Source organism: Callospermophilus lateralis, unplaced genomic scaffold (assembly GCF_048772815.1).
Source record: "Callospermophilus lateralis isolate mCalLat2 unplaced genomic scaffold, mCalLat2.hap1 Scaffold_296, whole genome shotgun sequence".
Taxonomy (NCBI): Eukaryota; Metazoa; Chordata; class Mammalia; order Rodentia; family Sciuridae; genus Callospermophilus; species Callospermophilus lateralis.
Window position 1 is genome coordinate 988,480 of NW_027513614.1, and position 14,291 is coordinate 1,002,770.

The 14,291-nt window shown below is 32.9% G+C and overlaps 1 protein-coding gene across 1 annotated transcript in view; it reads right to left on the reverse strand.

Annotated features, from left to right (window-relative positions):
• LOC143387975 (transport and Golgi organization protein 1 homolog) overlaps window positions 1-14,291 on the reverse strand; it is a 39,391-nt gene that overhangs the window by 5,407 nt on the left and 19,693 nt on the right. Inside the window, exons 7-19 of the mRNA XM_076842036.2 lie at window positions 13,280-13,411; window positions 11,035-11,056; window positions 10,036-10,124; window positions 9,718-9,795; window positions 9,520-9,630; window positions 8,212-8,283; window positions 7,910-8,014; window positions 7,145-7,267; window positions 6,938-7,046; window positions 5,843-5,898; window positions 5,664-5,754; window positions 5,351-5,492; window positions 465-566 (exon numbers count right to left, since the gene is read on the reverse strand). Of these exons, the coding sequence (XP_076698151.2) occupies window positions 465-566; window positions 5,351-5,492; window positions 5,664-5,754; window positions 5,843-5,898; window positions 6,938-7,046; window positions 7,145-7,267; window positions 7,910-8,014; window positions 8,212-8,283; window positions 9,520-9,630; window positions 9,718-9,795; window positions 10,036-10,124; window positions 11,035-11,056; window positions 13,280-13,411 (1,232 nt within the window). The remainder of the gene's footprint in view (window positions 1-464; window positions 567-5,350; window positions 5,493-5,663; window positions 5,755-5,842; window positions 5,899-6,937; window positions 7,047-7,144; window positions 7,268-7,909; window positions 8,015-8,211; window positions 8,284-9,519; window positions 9,631-9,717; window positions 9,796-10,035; window positions 10,125-11,034; window positions 11,057-13,279; window positions 13,412-14,291) is intronic.

Here is a 14,291-nt window from a genome sequence, read left to right on the forward strand (position 1 = left end):
TATAATTTATAATTATAACTTAACTGTTCATCAGTGTGTTCTCAAGTAATTCTGCTAGAAATATCTTCCTCCTTAAAACTTTTTTTCTTTTTTTCAAATTATATCCATAGAAGATTTCCAAGGTCTATCAAATGCCACACTTTTGTGGGTCTTGATATAACACACAGCAAACTGATTTCTTAAAGAATTACTACAACATACAAAACCCCCAGAACTGTTTGCATTGACCAAGTTCCCTATGGTCTTGCCCATTGGGTACAAGTAAATTTTTGTTAACATTTTTCATTTGTTAAGTTGAAATTTATTTTTTCTCCTGTGTGAATTGAATGTGTTCATATCCTCTCGTTATTTATACTTCCATGCTATTTTCTTCTATCTCCATAATGTAAAAAAAAAAAAGATTAAAAAGAAAGCTAACACTAATTCATTAGACATTGACACCCTCCTTTAGAAACTGAACTCACTTGTAATTTTTAACTTCCTGTACAGCGGAAACCACCTTTTCATCTGCAGCTGACAGCTGCTGCTCTTTTTCTAGTCTCTCACATTCTTCTTGACTCAGTTTCCTAAAATAAAGCCAGTTATCAAATCAAAAGTTTCCCTCTGTTAATATCACTTCCCACAATTCTATAAAATGCTTAGGCACATAAAATGGGAATTCAAACCTGCAATTTCATAAATCAAACTCTGGCAAATCACATACATTTTCTAACTTCTCCTCTTAATTCTCTACTTACCAGTAAATAAAATAAATGTGAAAACAACATGTGCCCCAAGGGCAAGTCTCCTGTGTGTAAGATGATAAAAACTCACTTTACTTCAATGTGGAAGATCAGGACTGATCAACCTAACATAATTAAACATATTAGGATAAAGCAGGGGATAATTCTTTTCTCGTTTCTGCCATGGGTAGGACACTAAGTATATCTTTGTCATGGAGGAACTCTTTTCTCAATCCAAGACTGGTACCATAATAAAGATATAGTCAGTCAAAGAAAAAATCTTCTAGAATATGTCTTTTAGCTATGCAATTAACCACAGAACATTTTTCACACTTTAGATATCTATTTCAAAAGAATTGTAAATTAAGCAAAAAGACAAATCTGAGTTTTGATAATGTCTATCAACCAGAAAAAGAAGCCAAACTTACCCACTATCAGAGTATTATCTACTGACAAGTTTTAACTCTGATCATGAAACTCAAGATGTTCATCTACTGACACAAAGGTAGCCACATTTAATGATTTAAAAAATACTATTTTCTGCTATCCTTGTACTACTTTAGCCATAGTTCCAATTCAAAAGATAATTAACTTGAAACTTAATTTTCCATAAATCAGAAGAACTACAGTAAAAAAGGATTACTGATACGAAACAGAAAAAGGGGATTATATATTCTTATATAGCTTCTCATTTAATTCTTCAGCAAGTATTTTATGAGTGGCTATAATATACTAGTTACCTTGTAAGATGCTAAAGAATAAAAGAGCTCACTGTTTCAGGTATAAATGATGCCTAAATGAATATAATAATTTTCCCCACTGGCTTAAGAAGGAATATGGAGAAAACTTAATCTTGAAGAAAAGAGAGAATTTTGTTTCCAATTATCAAAGAGTTAGTCTGAGAGCACTAAGAACAATCCAAACATCTTTATAAGAATATAAAATTGTGTTTGAAGGGATCCAAGCTAAAAAGTCAGTGAAGATATATGTATGTGGCCAAGATCCATTAAAAAAAGGAATCTCAGAATTACAAGTTAGGCTGGCACTTTAAGGTACTTTTCTCCTATTGAAGATAACACAAAGATATGAGTCTGAACCAAGCCTTCATTAAATTCCTGGGCTTAGAGGAAAAAAGAGGCTACCAATAAAGGGACCCTTAATAAAAACCCTAGCCTTTGAGTTTAGATTAGAAAGTACTGCACACTTAAGTGATGAACAGGCAAAAAATCCAAAAGGAACAATACTGAAACATTGAAAAGACAAGTCATTTTTGAATTATCTTAATTGCTAAGTTTAAAGTGGCAATCTTACTAAAGTAACCTCAACACTTTTCTATAAGAAGATAACTTCGTCTCATCTATAATTATGACAACAATGTTGGCCAATCAAAACTGACCAGGCACTCCATAAGACAAAATTCTGTGAGAAAAAATCCCACAGAAAAGGAAACCAGCTAATGGGGTTATCCACACATGTTTTAAAATCACTGTGCTTTATATAGTCAAAAAGTAAAGTCAAGATTATGAATTTCAGGGCTGGGAATATAGTTTAGTTGGTAGAGTGCTGCCTTGCATGCACAAGGCTCTGGGTTCAAACCCCAGCACCACAAAAGAGGAAAAAAAAGATTATGAATTTTGTCAAAGGATTAGAAACTATAAAACCAAGAAATAGTTGGGTGTGGTGACCTACCTACAGTCGAAGATACTCAGGAGGCAGAGGCAGAATTATGAGATTAAAGATAGCTTGGAAAGCAGTAAGACCCTAGTCCCTTATGAGAAAGAGCAAGGAGTCTGGGGAGGTAGCTCAATAGTAGAGCACATGGCTCAAGGTCCTGGGTTTGAGCTGTAGTACTGAAATAGGACTGGGGTTGTGGCTCAGTGGTGAAGCACGGGCCCCACATGTGTGGGGCAATGGGATCAGTCCTCAACACCACATAAAATAAATAAAATATTGTGTCGGGCTGGGGATGTGGCTCAAGCGGTAGCGTGCTTGCCTGGCATGCGTGCAGCCTGGATTCAATCCTCAGCACCCCATACAAACAAAGATGTTGTGTCTGCCAAAAACTAAAAAATAAATATTAAAATTCTCTTTCTCTCTCTCTTAAAAAAATCCTATAAAAAATAAAATATTGTGTCCATCTACAACTAAAATAATATTTTAAACCCTGAATTTTTTAAAATCCTAAACTCAATGAATGATTTTAGCAGCAGATTTGGGAAGTAAAATAAATCCTAGCGCTTTTAACACAGGTCAGAAGAAAATATCCAGAAGAAGTAAACCAAGAATGTAGGAGGCAGGAGAAATCAAATTCTAATATGCATTATTATAATCAGAAGAGAGAATGAGGTAAAATCAACATTTAGAAAAAGACTCGAAAATTCAAGAAGTGTTTAATGGTCCCAAGCAACATAACTGCAAAAGGAAAAGTGGGTGGGGTGGGGAAAACTACACCTAGGCACTTCCCAATACAACTGTTAAAAAAACAGAGAAAGGACTACAGAAACTAGGGGAGGGATAAGACCAAACAACAATGATAATGGACTCCTTAAAGAAAAAATTTAAAACAGATGGTAATTAATTGGATATTTTTAAATTGCTAAAACTAAGTAACAGTCAAAATTCAGTAGCCAAAAGAAAGATCCTTTAAAAATGGAAACTGGTTTTAACTCTAATCATGAAGTTCATGTCATAATAACCTAATACAGATTATAAAGGTAGCAATATTTAGTGAATAAAATACTATTCTGTTTATCCTTGTACTACCTTTGATACAGTAATCAAATCTATCATTAAAGGACAATGTTCAAATAGAATGAAAGTAATTTCAAATAAGAAACCAACAGTGTAGAATGCAGAACTACAGAAACTTTAAATATGTGTATAAATTGAATGAATGTCTTGTGAAGTTAACAGTATATGAAGTACTAACATACAATGCCACAACAGTTATCTGATTCAGGAGCTACTTAAAGCCCATAAAAAAATAATAAACCTATTAATCTATGTCAGGTTTTTATTAAATCCAGAATATATACCATGGCCTTTAAATTATGAGAAGATGAATAAAATTATAATTATATAATTATAATTCCATTATAATTTATGATTACATCGAGCTTATACAGGGGATGAGGAAAATAATTAAAAATATTTAAACTATTAGAAAGATACAAGGAAGAAAAAAAGAACAGGTCATCAAATAGAAAGCACATTCTTCATAAACCACAGGCACATATTGACATGGACAGACTTATATTTTAGAAAGTCCACTCAAGCGGCTATAGAGAAAACTACTAAGAATTTAAAATAAGCTATATACAAATATAAAAAATGGAGAATGAAGACAGATGATCTAGGTTAGAAACAGAAAAGATGACAGAGGCATGAACTAACATAGTACCTGAGGATGAGTAAAAAGAGTACAAACCACAGATGATGACTGAATGAATTTTGGAGGAGTTGAGAAAAATAGTGCTACAATTTAATTGCATTACAAAGAAAATTAATTGCCATTTAGGTCATTCAGATTACTAGTAGGGACAGAGAAAACAAGTGTTCTTTTAAAAAAAAAGTGATAAAATGAGAAATGTTTCTTTGAAACAGGCCAAGAATTTAGAACTGGCCTGAACAAAAATTTGAGATTCTAAAAAGGTCGCTTGGAGATCACAGAATTTTAGAAAAGTTAATGGAAAGGTTTCAATATTTAATGCATTAATTAGGCAGCAGAAGTCAAAATACCTAAAAATAGTTAGGTCTGTAAGAAGGTCTGTCTTTGCTTTACAAGATATATATATATATATATATATATATATATATATATATATATATATATATATATATATATATATATATATATAGATAGATAGATATAGATAGATAGATATAGATATAGATAGATAGATAGATGCCAAAGAGTAAAATCAGGTGCAAACAAATAAAATCTGACACAACCTATTTTTAGAGAATTCAAGTATTTTGTGGATTAAAAACTTCAAATGAACTTTCAAAAATAACTAGCTCCACACTGAGAAGATTAATATATAAATACATACTACAAAGGTACTTCTGTAATCATAACTCCTAAGGTCCTTGCCACAGTTCAATTTTGTGTGAACATCTGAGATATTCAAGTACAAAACTTGTACCATCAATAAGTAAATATTATTCCTTTTTGAAGTTTTTATTCTACTAAAACATGTCATTCCAAAATCACTCAGTATTTTTAAAGGTCCAGAGTTAGAGATACAAGTTCAAAACATTAGAATTACATAACTGATCACAATGAAAGGTAATTAAAATAAATAGGGGGATCATAGAAAGGGTCTAGAACTTTGAGAGGTATTTCCACATCAGTGACTGTTAATACCATTTTACCACTTCCTGCCTTCATATGAATTTGACAATTGATTACGATGTCCTCACAGCATTAGTTTATGTTTCCAACTACCTCAGGACTCTTAAGACTGACGATGGAAAGAAAAATGCAACTTACAGGAAACAAAACACAAAGGAAAAAAGACAAATCTCTACTTATTACAACTAGAAGAAATTGTAAATAATCTTAAGAAAAGATAAAATTATCTATTAGTTTACACAGTGATAACAATAACAAACAATGAAAATCTTACTTTTGTATTGCCATCTCATCTTTCTGGTAGAGTTCATTTAAAATCTCCACTTTCTGCCTTAGAGTTTTGCATTCCTCTTCCAGTCCAACTTTAGAAGACTGTAGTGAATTGCAGTCACCTTCTTCTAATTTCTTTATTTGGTCTGTAAAGGATAAAACAGCTTATCTCTATATGTGTACAAGGACTTAAGAACATGTTTGAGGGAGTAGTGCCAAGAAAAGTAAGAAGCATGAAAGCAAGAAGCCATTCTTTATCTTTCCAATAAAATTTTAAGTCTTTCCAACATGGCAATTTCTTCTCAAGAAGAACCCACCTTCTAGATTACATTTTGTGGACATCGAGGCTCTTAGCTTAGGTTGTAAAAGTTTTAGATCCTCTTCAACTACTGATATTGTAGTTTGTGTCTAAAAATTGCAGAAAAGAGAGGTATTCTCAAAAGTGAGGCACAGGAAGAATTCACAGGCACTATGGGACTCTTACAAAGAACTATACCCGAGAGACATCCATCATCTGCTTAATTTGATCTTTGATCTTCTCATTCCGATCACCTAAAAAACAAAAGACTTTAGCTTTTTCTTTCCTTACTTTTAACTCTATATTCTCCTAACTTCCCCAAACTAAATAATGATTGTGTTCAAACACCAGAAGAAAAAAAAATCAATTAAATAACTAAACTGATTAGACTAATGACTTTTAAGAGAATTGCAAGCTTAGATTTAAAAAAAAAAAAGAGAGAGAGGTGAATTTCAGGCGGGGGTTGTGGCTCAGTGGTAGAGTGCTCACCTAGTATGTGTGAGGCACCGAGTTTGATCCTCAGCATAAAAATAAATAAAAGTACTGTGTCTGTCTTAAAAACAAAACAAAAAAAGGTGAATTTCTAGTTTGCACAACTAAAATGTTATCTATGCTATTCTTGTAAGATAAAAGCTTTCTTCTCTCTCAGATCTATCTTCACCTGGGCAAGTAAGTGTCTTATTTAGAAAGATTCAATCCTCTATTTTCTCCCTGAATCTACTACCAGGTGTGGTTTGAAATACTTGCTATGTAAGCAATATCCAACTTGGGAGAAAACATCTGGAAATATTTTCCTCATCAGTAAACACTGTTACACTCCCTCTCTCTAGCTTTCTGATAGTCTCTAGCCTCTGTTCTCACAGCCTTAGTTTATGGATCCAACTACCTCCGGACACTTAAGACTGACTGTGGACCTTAAAACCATAGAGCCATAGAGATGATGATTATCAAAATCAACTATCATCTGCATAAGTTAAGAAACAAATTTCTCTTACTGTACAATGTTCAATACTCTAAGTATTGTATAGGATGTGACTATTATAGCTTCAGTGTACTTACTAGTTTTCAATGGGATAGAAAAAGTCAGTGTTCTTCACATGCCTATTGCTACATTATACCCCAGCAACCCACCTCTGCCAATGCAACAGACATATCTATAGATCCAGTGATATGTGTCTACAACCCTGAAGCTTAAGAAGAAAATCAGCCAGCTGAAAAGTGGCATCTGTATAAATACTTAATTAAAGACAGGAAAGCAAAAAAAGGATTCAACCTCCCTGAGACTGATCTTACCTGCTACCTCTCCGTTGGTTAATTCATCTGACTCATCTTCTCTATTTTGATCCTCAGATTCAGATTCACATTGTAACCGATTCAACTGTGTGATATAATTAGTCAAAGCCTAGAAAAGAAGCAAAAGGTTGGAAGACTCCCGATTTTAATTCAGAAGATTTCAGGAGAATTCATGAGATGAAACATGTATTTGGAGTATAAACTTACATTAATAGTATTATCTTTGTGATTAAGAGCTACAAGTAAATCTTTCTGGGACTTCTCAAATGATTTGATTTGTTCACTGAGTTCAGCATGTGATGTACTCCAGTCTTTGACTTCTTGCTGCAACTGAAAAGTCAAAACACATGAATTCCTGTGGGTTAGGGAGGGGTTTCTGCACTGGATACATCAGGACTACAAGACTTAGACAAAGAAATAGAGAACCATACTCCTCGGTGGCCTGCCTCAATCGAGGGGGTTGAGACCTTGGTTAAGGAAGAGGGCCGAGTGGCCCCAACTCTCACAGCTGCAGGAAGAACATCAGAGCTCTCAGGAAGTTGACCCTGTTTATTGCATTCCCAAGAAAACTGCTGCCAATTCAAATAATTTACCTCCAGCAGGAATGGCTGGGCACATATGACTGTCTCCTAAATTTAGATTCCTTATCATGTAATCTTCCCTTGGCCAGTGAATCAGTAACTACTCAAAAGAGGATCATAAAATACTTAATTTTCTCATTTAAAAAGTTTCATTGAGGCTATGCAAGTTAATAACTGATTGACATTTGATAAGAAAAGCAATAATCCAAAAATCCAAAACAGATGGAGAACATATATATGCACTCAATTTAGGGAGCATGTTTAAACTTTGCATATCTAGAAAAGGTCCTACATGAATATTCCTTACCTCAGAAACAGATCCAAGAAAGATACAAGATAATGATATTCCCTTCTCTAGTTTACATTATGCATGACATCAAATTTTCTTTACCTGCTCTTTCGTCTTCGTAAGCATGGTATTTTTTTCCTGAAGCTGACAGCATTCCAACTTCACCTTCTCTTCACGAAGCTTAGCTTCATTAAAGACAATTTGAAGCTAATGCAAAACACTAGAGTTAGTGAATTAATTCCAAAGAAAAAACAAAGTTATACATTCCCAAGCCAGACATCATATAGTTCTCATTTTTTGCACATTTTAGCACACTTCAAATTTTTGGTCCGCAACAAAACTAAGATGTAGTATTAATATCCCATTATGCCAACTATCCCATTAGCAAGAGTTGGCAGCTTTACCTCTGAAAATTCAGAAGTATTCACTGAAATGACATCTTTAAGCTTCTCTATAGATTTCTTATTTTCCATTATCTGCCAGGTGAAAACAGAACACAAAATATGCATTAGGATCTCAGTAGAAATAGTGATATATGTGTGTGTGTGTGTGTGTGTGTGTATGTGTGTATGTGTGTGTGTGTGTACACACATATATATACTAAAAAAGATAAACACAACAAAATATTTGTCAAGCCATCCCATTACATTTCAGGTAAATGCAGGGGATCCAGCTTTGGACTAAGCAAAAAATCAAGAACTGAAAGAGATGAGGAAAAATGAAGTCATAAATATTTCATGGCATCCACAACCTTACTGTTTATGAGATAACCAGAAAAAAAGGTCAAAGTATAGAAAATCATAATGCAATAATAAAATGTTTTAAAGCATAGAAAATTAATTAATTACTGTTTCAAATAAACCAGTTCAAATTAGTAATTTTTTTTCTAGTGATTGAGAAAAAAATTTCCCAAGATAATTTTTAAAATTTTCTTATCTGAAGTAAAAAATGATAAAATTTAAGGGAGAATAGAATAATCTCACATACAGAAGAATTCCAAAAAATTTATAAAGATATTCGCTCCTTAAGGAAGTGGACATAACTCCGCAATCTTTGTTTGCAATGCCTGGGATTGAATCCTGGGCCTCATGCATGCTAGGCAAGTGCTCTACCATGAGCTGCATCCTGAGCTCGTAACTCTTCATACTTTAACTGTGGGCTGTGCATGGTAACTTCCAAAGAATATAATATGAAAAGGATTGGAAAGAATTTTTACAGTGGAGAAATCTGATAAATACTACCTCAGCTAGGTGATCAAGCTTACTTGGGGGTAGGATATTTCAGAACACACTCTCTACTATCTTTTGCAACTTTTATGTAATTACAGAAACTTATAGAAATTGAAAATGAAATATGTAAGTAAATTTTTTTTAAGTACAGAAAATTGATTAATTCATTACTCTTTCAAGTAAAAAGTAAACAAATACTGTTCAATTGGACAATAGTTTTTTAGTTGATCTGCATGTTTCCAAGGGCAGAGCAAAGCAGTATGAAAATTATCCAAGGTTGAGAATAAAAATATTTCCTAGGCCCATAAAAATAATTCGTTGTATCAGTACTTAAAAGTTCCACAAAATGGGCACAGAAGTGGGTTCAACTTCCTTGACTCCTAATCTTACTTTAGTTAACAGCTGGACTAAGTTCAACTTAACCAATTTTACAAAATATTTCAAAAGCCAAATTATAGCAACACTTAGCAGCAAAACTCTTACCAAGTCATGATACTTAGCATTCTGTTCTCTTTCAGATTCTAACATAACATGAAGACTTTTAGCTCTCTCATCCAGAAATTCTTTAGCTTTTTCAAGAAGCTTTATTTTATCCTGGGAAAAAAAGGTGTCAAGATTACTCACTCATTACATTTACTTTTGAGTTTAGAATGTAATTCCCCCAAAAGAAGGAATTTTTACCTTATATTTAGTTGCTTCATCAGAAAGAATCATATTTTGTTTCATGGTTTCTTGGATCTGTTTCTTTGATTCCTTCATCTATGTAAATAAAGCATTCAGAATTAAGATACACAAATTATAGTGCTACTATACAAGTTACTTCCAGACAAGTGACCCTTTCCAGAAGAAAGCAGTACTTAATACATATGACTGCTTAGAATATGAATGATTTGTAGGAAATAATGAAATAAAAATTTTAAAATACGATTTTTAAATTAAAACAGGTAGAAATGATTCAAGCTAGAACCAAGGGAGAAAGAAACAAAAAAATAATTATACCTTCTGTTCATACTTTGAAAATTTCTGTATCAGTTCTTCATCGTCTTTCATGAAATTGATTATCTTTTGGGCAATTTGCTGTTCAGTGACTAAAAGGGGAAAATACACAAGATTATTATAATCACTAAATGAAATTCAATTACTCAATCTACTAAAAGCAAAGACATGTTATATGGTACTATGAGGAAATACTTCTTAGCATAACTATTATGCTTTTAAAAAGCAATCTATGCTTATTAGCAATAAGAGTATAAAATTATTAAAATTTAAGAAAAATATAAGAACAATGATATTTTGCTGGGCGCGGTGGTGCACACCTGTAATCCCAGTGGCTCAGGAGGCTGAGCCAGAAGGATCCCAAGTTCAAAGCCAGCCTCAGCAAGAGCGAGACACTAAGCAACTAAGTGAGACTTGGTCTCTAAATATAGGGGGTTGGGGATGTGGCTCAGTAGAGTGCCCCAGAGTTCAATCCCAGGTACCCCTCCCATCCAAAATGATATTTCAATTTAAGCTTATTTCACAGATGGGAAATACAGTAAAGTGTTGTAGCTTGATATTCCTCCCTTCTCAAAACACTTTCTTTTCAGAAAATGTAATCATTTAATTCTTTGCAAAGAAAAACAGAAATGAAAGCATACTGATTCACATTAACATTCTTTAAATTATCTACTCAATTACTTAATGCATGATTAAATCATTAGTATAGAAATACTCTTCAAATGTAATACATCTGCATTACATCAATATTCAAAGTTAATCTGCCCCAAATTAAAACTTATCATCTCCCTATCCACAATTTGTTCCTCCTCTTTATCTCCTATCTCAGAGTTGGAACCATCATCATCTATTCAGTTATCCATGCTAGCAACCTAAGAATAGTAAAATTTTCAGGAGGTAAAAAAGTAATAGACATTAAAAGTCACTGTATCTACTTCTAACATACATAAAACACACATCAAACACCAATACAATACAAGTTTAAGAAACCTAAAAATTTACCTTGATATACTCTATCTTTTACCTAGAAGAGAGAAAAAAGATTAAATTTGATGTCAAACATCTGCTCAATAGAAACAGCATTCCTAAAACAACAGTCAGAATCATAACCAAGTGAGAATTTAATAACATTCTTGTTCAGAATAATAAATTTATAGGATTAAAAATAAATAAAGGTTAACAAGCATTTTAAATTTAATTGGTAGTGATATTTCATAAATAGGCTCTGACATAAAAACACTAAAATATGTACCTTATTTCACAGTAAAGATGTGTGTGTGTATGTGTGTGTGTGTGTGTGTGTGCGTGTACTCAAAATCATTTGCTTGAGAATTCTAAATAACCAGGATAAAGTCTAGAAACAATGACTATTCAAAAGGAATCTGAGGAAACAATATTAAAGGCATAATCTTTGTACTAAGATATGCCACTTTCACTCACCAGAAAACATCTTAGAACTTCAATTTAAATTTGGCTATTGGCTGAATTTAGAAACTAAGAGGCTACATCATCTTATTTCTACAAACCACTAAATATATAGCAAGAAATCTGAAAGGGAAGACTACTAGAAGAAAATGCACAAGCAACAAGAGAAATGACAATTAACATATTCTGGAAAGGACAAAAACAATCATTTCCTAAAGACAGCAATAAACTGCCTGATAATAAAACCTAAGCAGAAATTTTTAAAAACATCACTAAATTTCTTTGTAACTTAGCATATACTTGTCCTTTCAAATGTTATAAATGGTGATGGGATACTCAGATGTGTCCATGGATCATCCATGGAATCTTCGTAATAGGAAATTGCATTCAGAAAACTCCAACACAGAAAGAAATGGCATTTCTTTAATGTCATAGCCTTGCTAACCTTTTACTCAAAATGACAACAGAGGAAAATGGAAAGTAGCATAAAAGCAGTCATCTAAGGAAGAGACTAAAGCTCCAAAGTCAAATGCTGAAACTGAGGAGCAACAGCTAGGAACCAGATCTCACATAACCTAGTGAAAGGAGAAACAGGTACTGGGGTTCTTGAAATGAAAGAAACAAGAGAGAAATATAAAGTGTTTTCATGTTTTTCCCTTCTCTTTATCCTTCTATTTCCTTTTTCCTTTTAGCTGAGAAAAAGTTCAATGAGATTAGAAAATTCCTCACAGGAATCCAGGCAAATGATTCTTCTATTTAAGAAGGGAATACTTTTTAAGAGATTTTACACTCAATTGTACAAGGATAGGAAACTTATCTTAACAATGATATGTCTGATATAATTAAGAAATCAGAAAAAGAACACCCAGATTTGAAAAGATTTGTATCCAATGCTTTTGGCCTCTTTAACTGTTAGGCTTTTCATATGCAAAGTCCATTTACCTAAAATAATTTTCTTCCAATTATGTTAAATAACTATGAAACAGAATGACCTACAGTACAAACATAAGTATGTATAAGGTTATATATATACGCTTATACATATATGTACACACATACTTACACAGAGATAGACTAATTCTGCTCAGAAAAAAAAGACTTAATGAACAAAACATTTAATGGATTTTTGGACAACACATAATCTATACTTCCAAATAAAAAGGTATTTTCTGAACATATGATCAAATCATAAAATCTGGGAAAAATATATATAAAAGACTGGAAAAATTATCTCATCTCCTTTTTCTCATTTTACTGTATTTCTTTGTAGCATTTCCCCCTGTTTATATGTGTTTATATTAACATACAGTTCATCAACATTTAAATCTTAGTTTCTGCTTTTTTTTCCACTTCACATTTAATTGTGAGCATTTTCTGTACCTCAAAGCTTTTAAATAGATAAATCTGCCTACTATTCCATTAAGCGAACATACAATAACCCCTAAATGAATTATGTTGTGCTAAGTCTTCAATCTAATACACTGTTCCACTGAAAAACATTACCAAAATTTTTAAAGCATAGTTATTTCTTTAATATAGATTACTAGACATATATGCTACATAAAAGGATATTTATCTAACCTATCCCATCTTTTATCCCACTTTTAAGACTTCTGATACGTATGAAACTACTGGTCAGGACGGCTGTAAGAATTACCAGTTCTACCAAATGCACCCACACTAAATTATTTTATAAGGTTAGTTTGACTTAAACCACTAATTTGTGTTTTAGCAACTGAAAAGGAAAAAAAGGGGGGGCAGTGACTATATAAAATAATCCTTGTGCTTATGTGCTAAGGTATAAGTAAGTTAATTTACTCACAACAAGAACAGTTCTCCAAAAGAAAATGACAAAGGATACCAATCCAAAGAAAACAGTGAAAACTACAGGCTCCCATGGTAGTCCATAAAAATCAGGCCCAGGTTGATACTCATCAGGCAATGTAGTAAACAGCTGAAACAGACAAATTAGAAGAAATGGAAAACCTTAAATTTATAACAAAACAGTCACAAAGAATCATGGCAATTCTAAACCAACCTCCTCGTCAGAAATCCACCTCCTCAATATTTTCCAATAGCTTCTTCAAGAGAAAGGATACTGGCAGTCTCATATTTTTTGTTCACTTGCAGTGTTTTCAAGTATAATGAATCTAAATATTTTTTAAAAATTTATTTATGTATCTTTAGTTTCAGGTGGACACATTATTTTGTTTTTATATGGTGCTAAGGATCAAACGCCTAACCCTAACCCTAACCCTGACCATAACCCTAAACCTAACCCGAACCCTAACCCTAACCCTGTGCCTCATGCATGCTAGGCAAGCGCTCTACCACTGAACCACAACCCCAGCCTGAATCTAAATACTTTACATTGAGCATACATTTCCAGTTTGTAACAGGCCCTATATCATCACATTGTCTAACACCTGGCTAGAATCCCTCTGGATCATTCTTTTCTCTTAGATAACCTGGTTTTTATAATTTAAAAAATTCATTTAAGACAAAAACTTAAATATATGAAAGAACTAATTAATTTTATGGCAACAAATAAAAACAATGAAACAATAAAAAGATTTCAAGCCCCTTTGGGTATCATTTGATAAGCTAGAAGAATACCTTACTATTCTGAAAAGTGTTTAAATGAAGAAAAGGAATCAAATATTTATCTCCTGCCTTAACTATACAAACCAAATATCTGTGTAAAGAATAATCAATCATAGCCAGGCGCCGTGGCACACACTTGTAATCCCAGTAGCTAGGGAGGCTGAGGAGGGAGGATAGCAAGTTCAAAGTCAGCCTCAGCAAAAGGGAATTGCTAAGCAACTCAGTGAAAC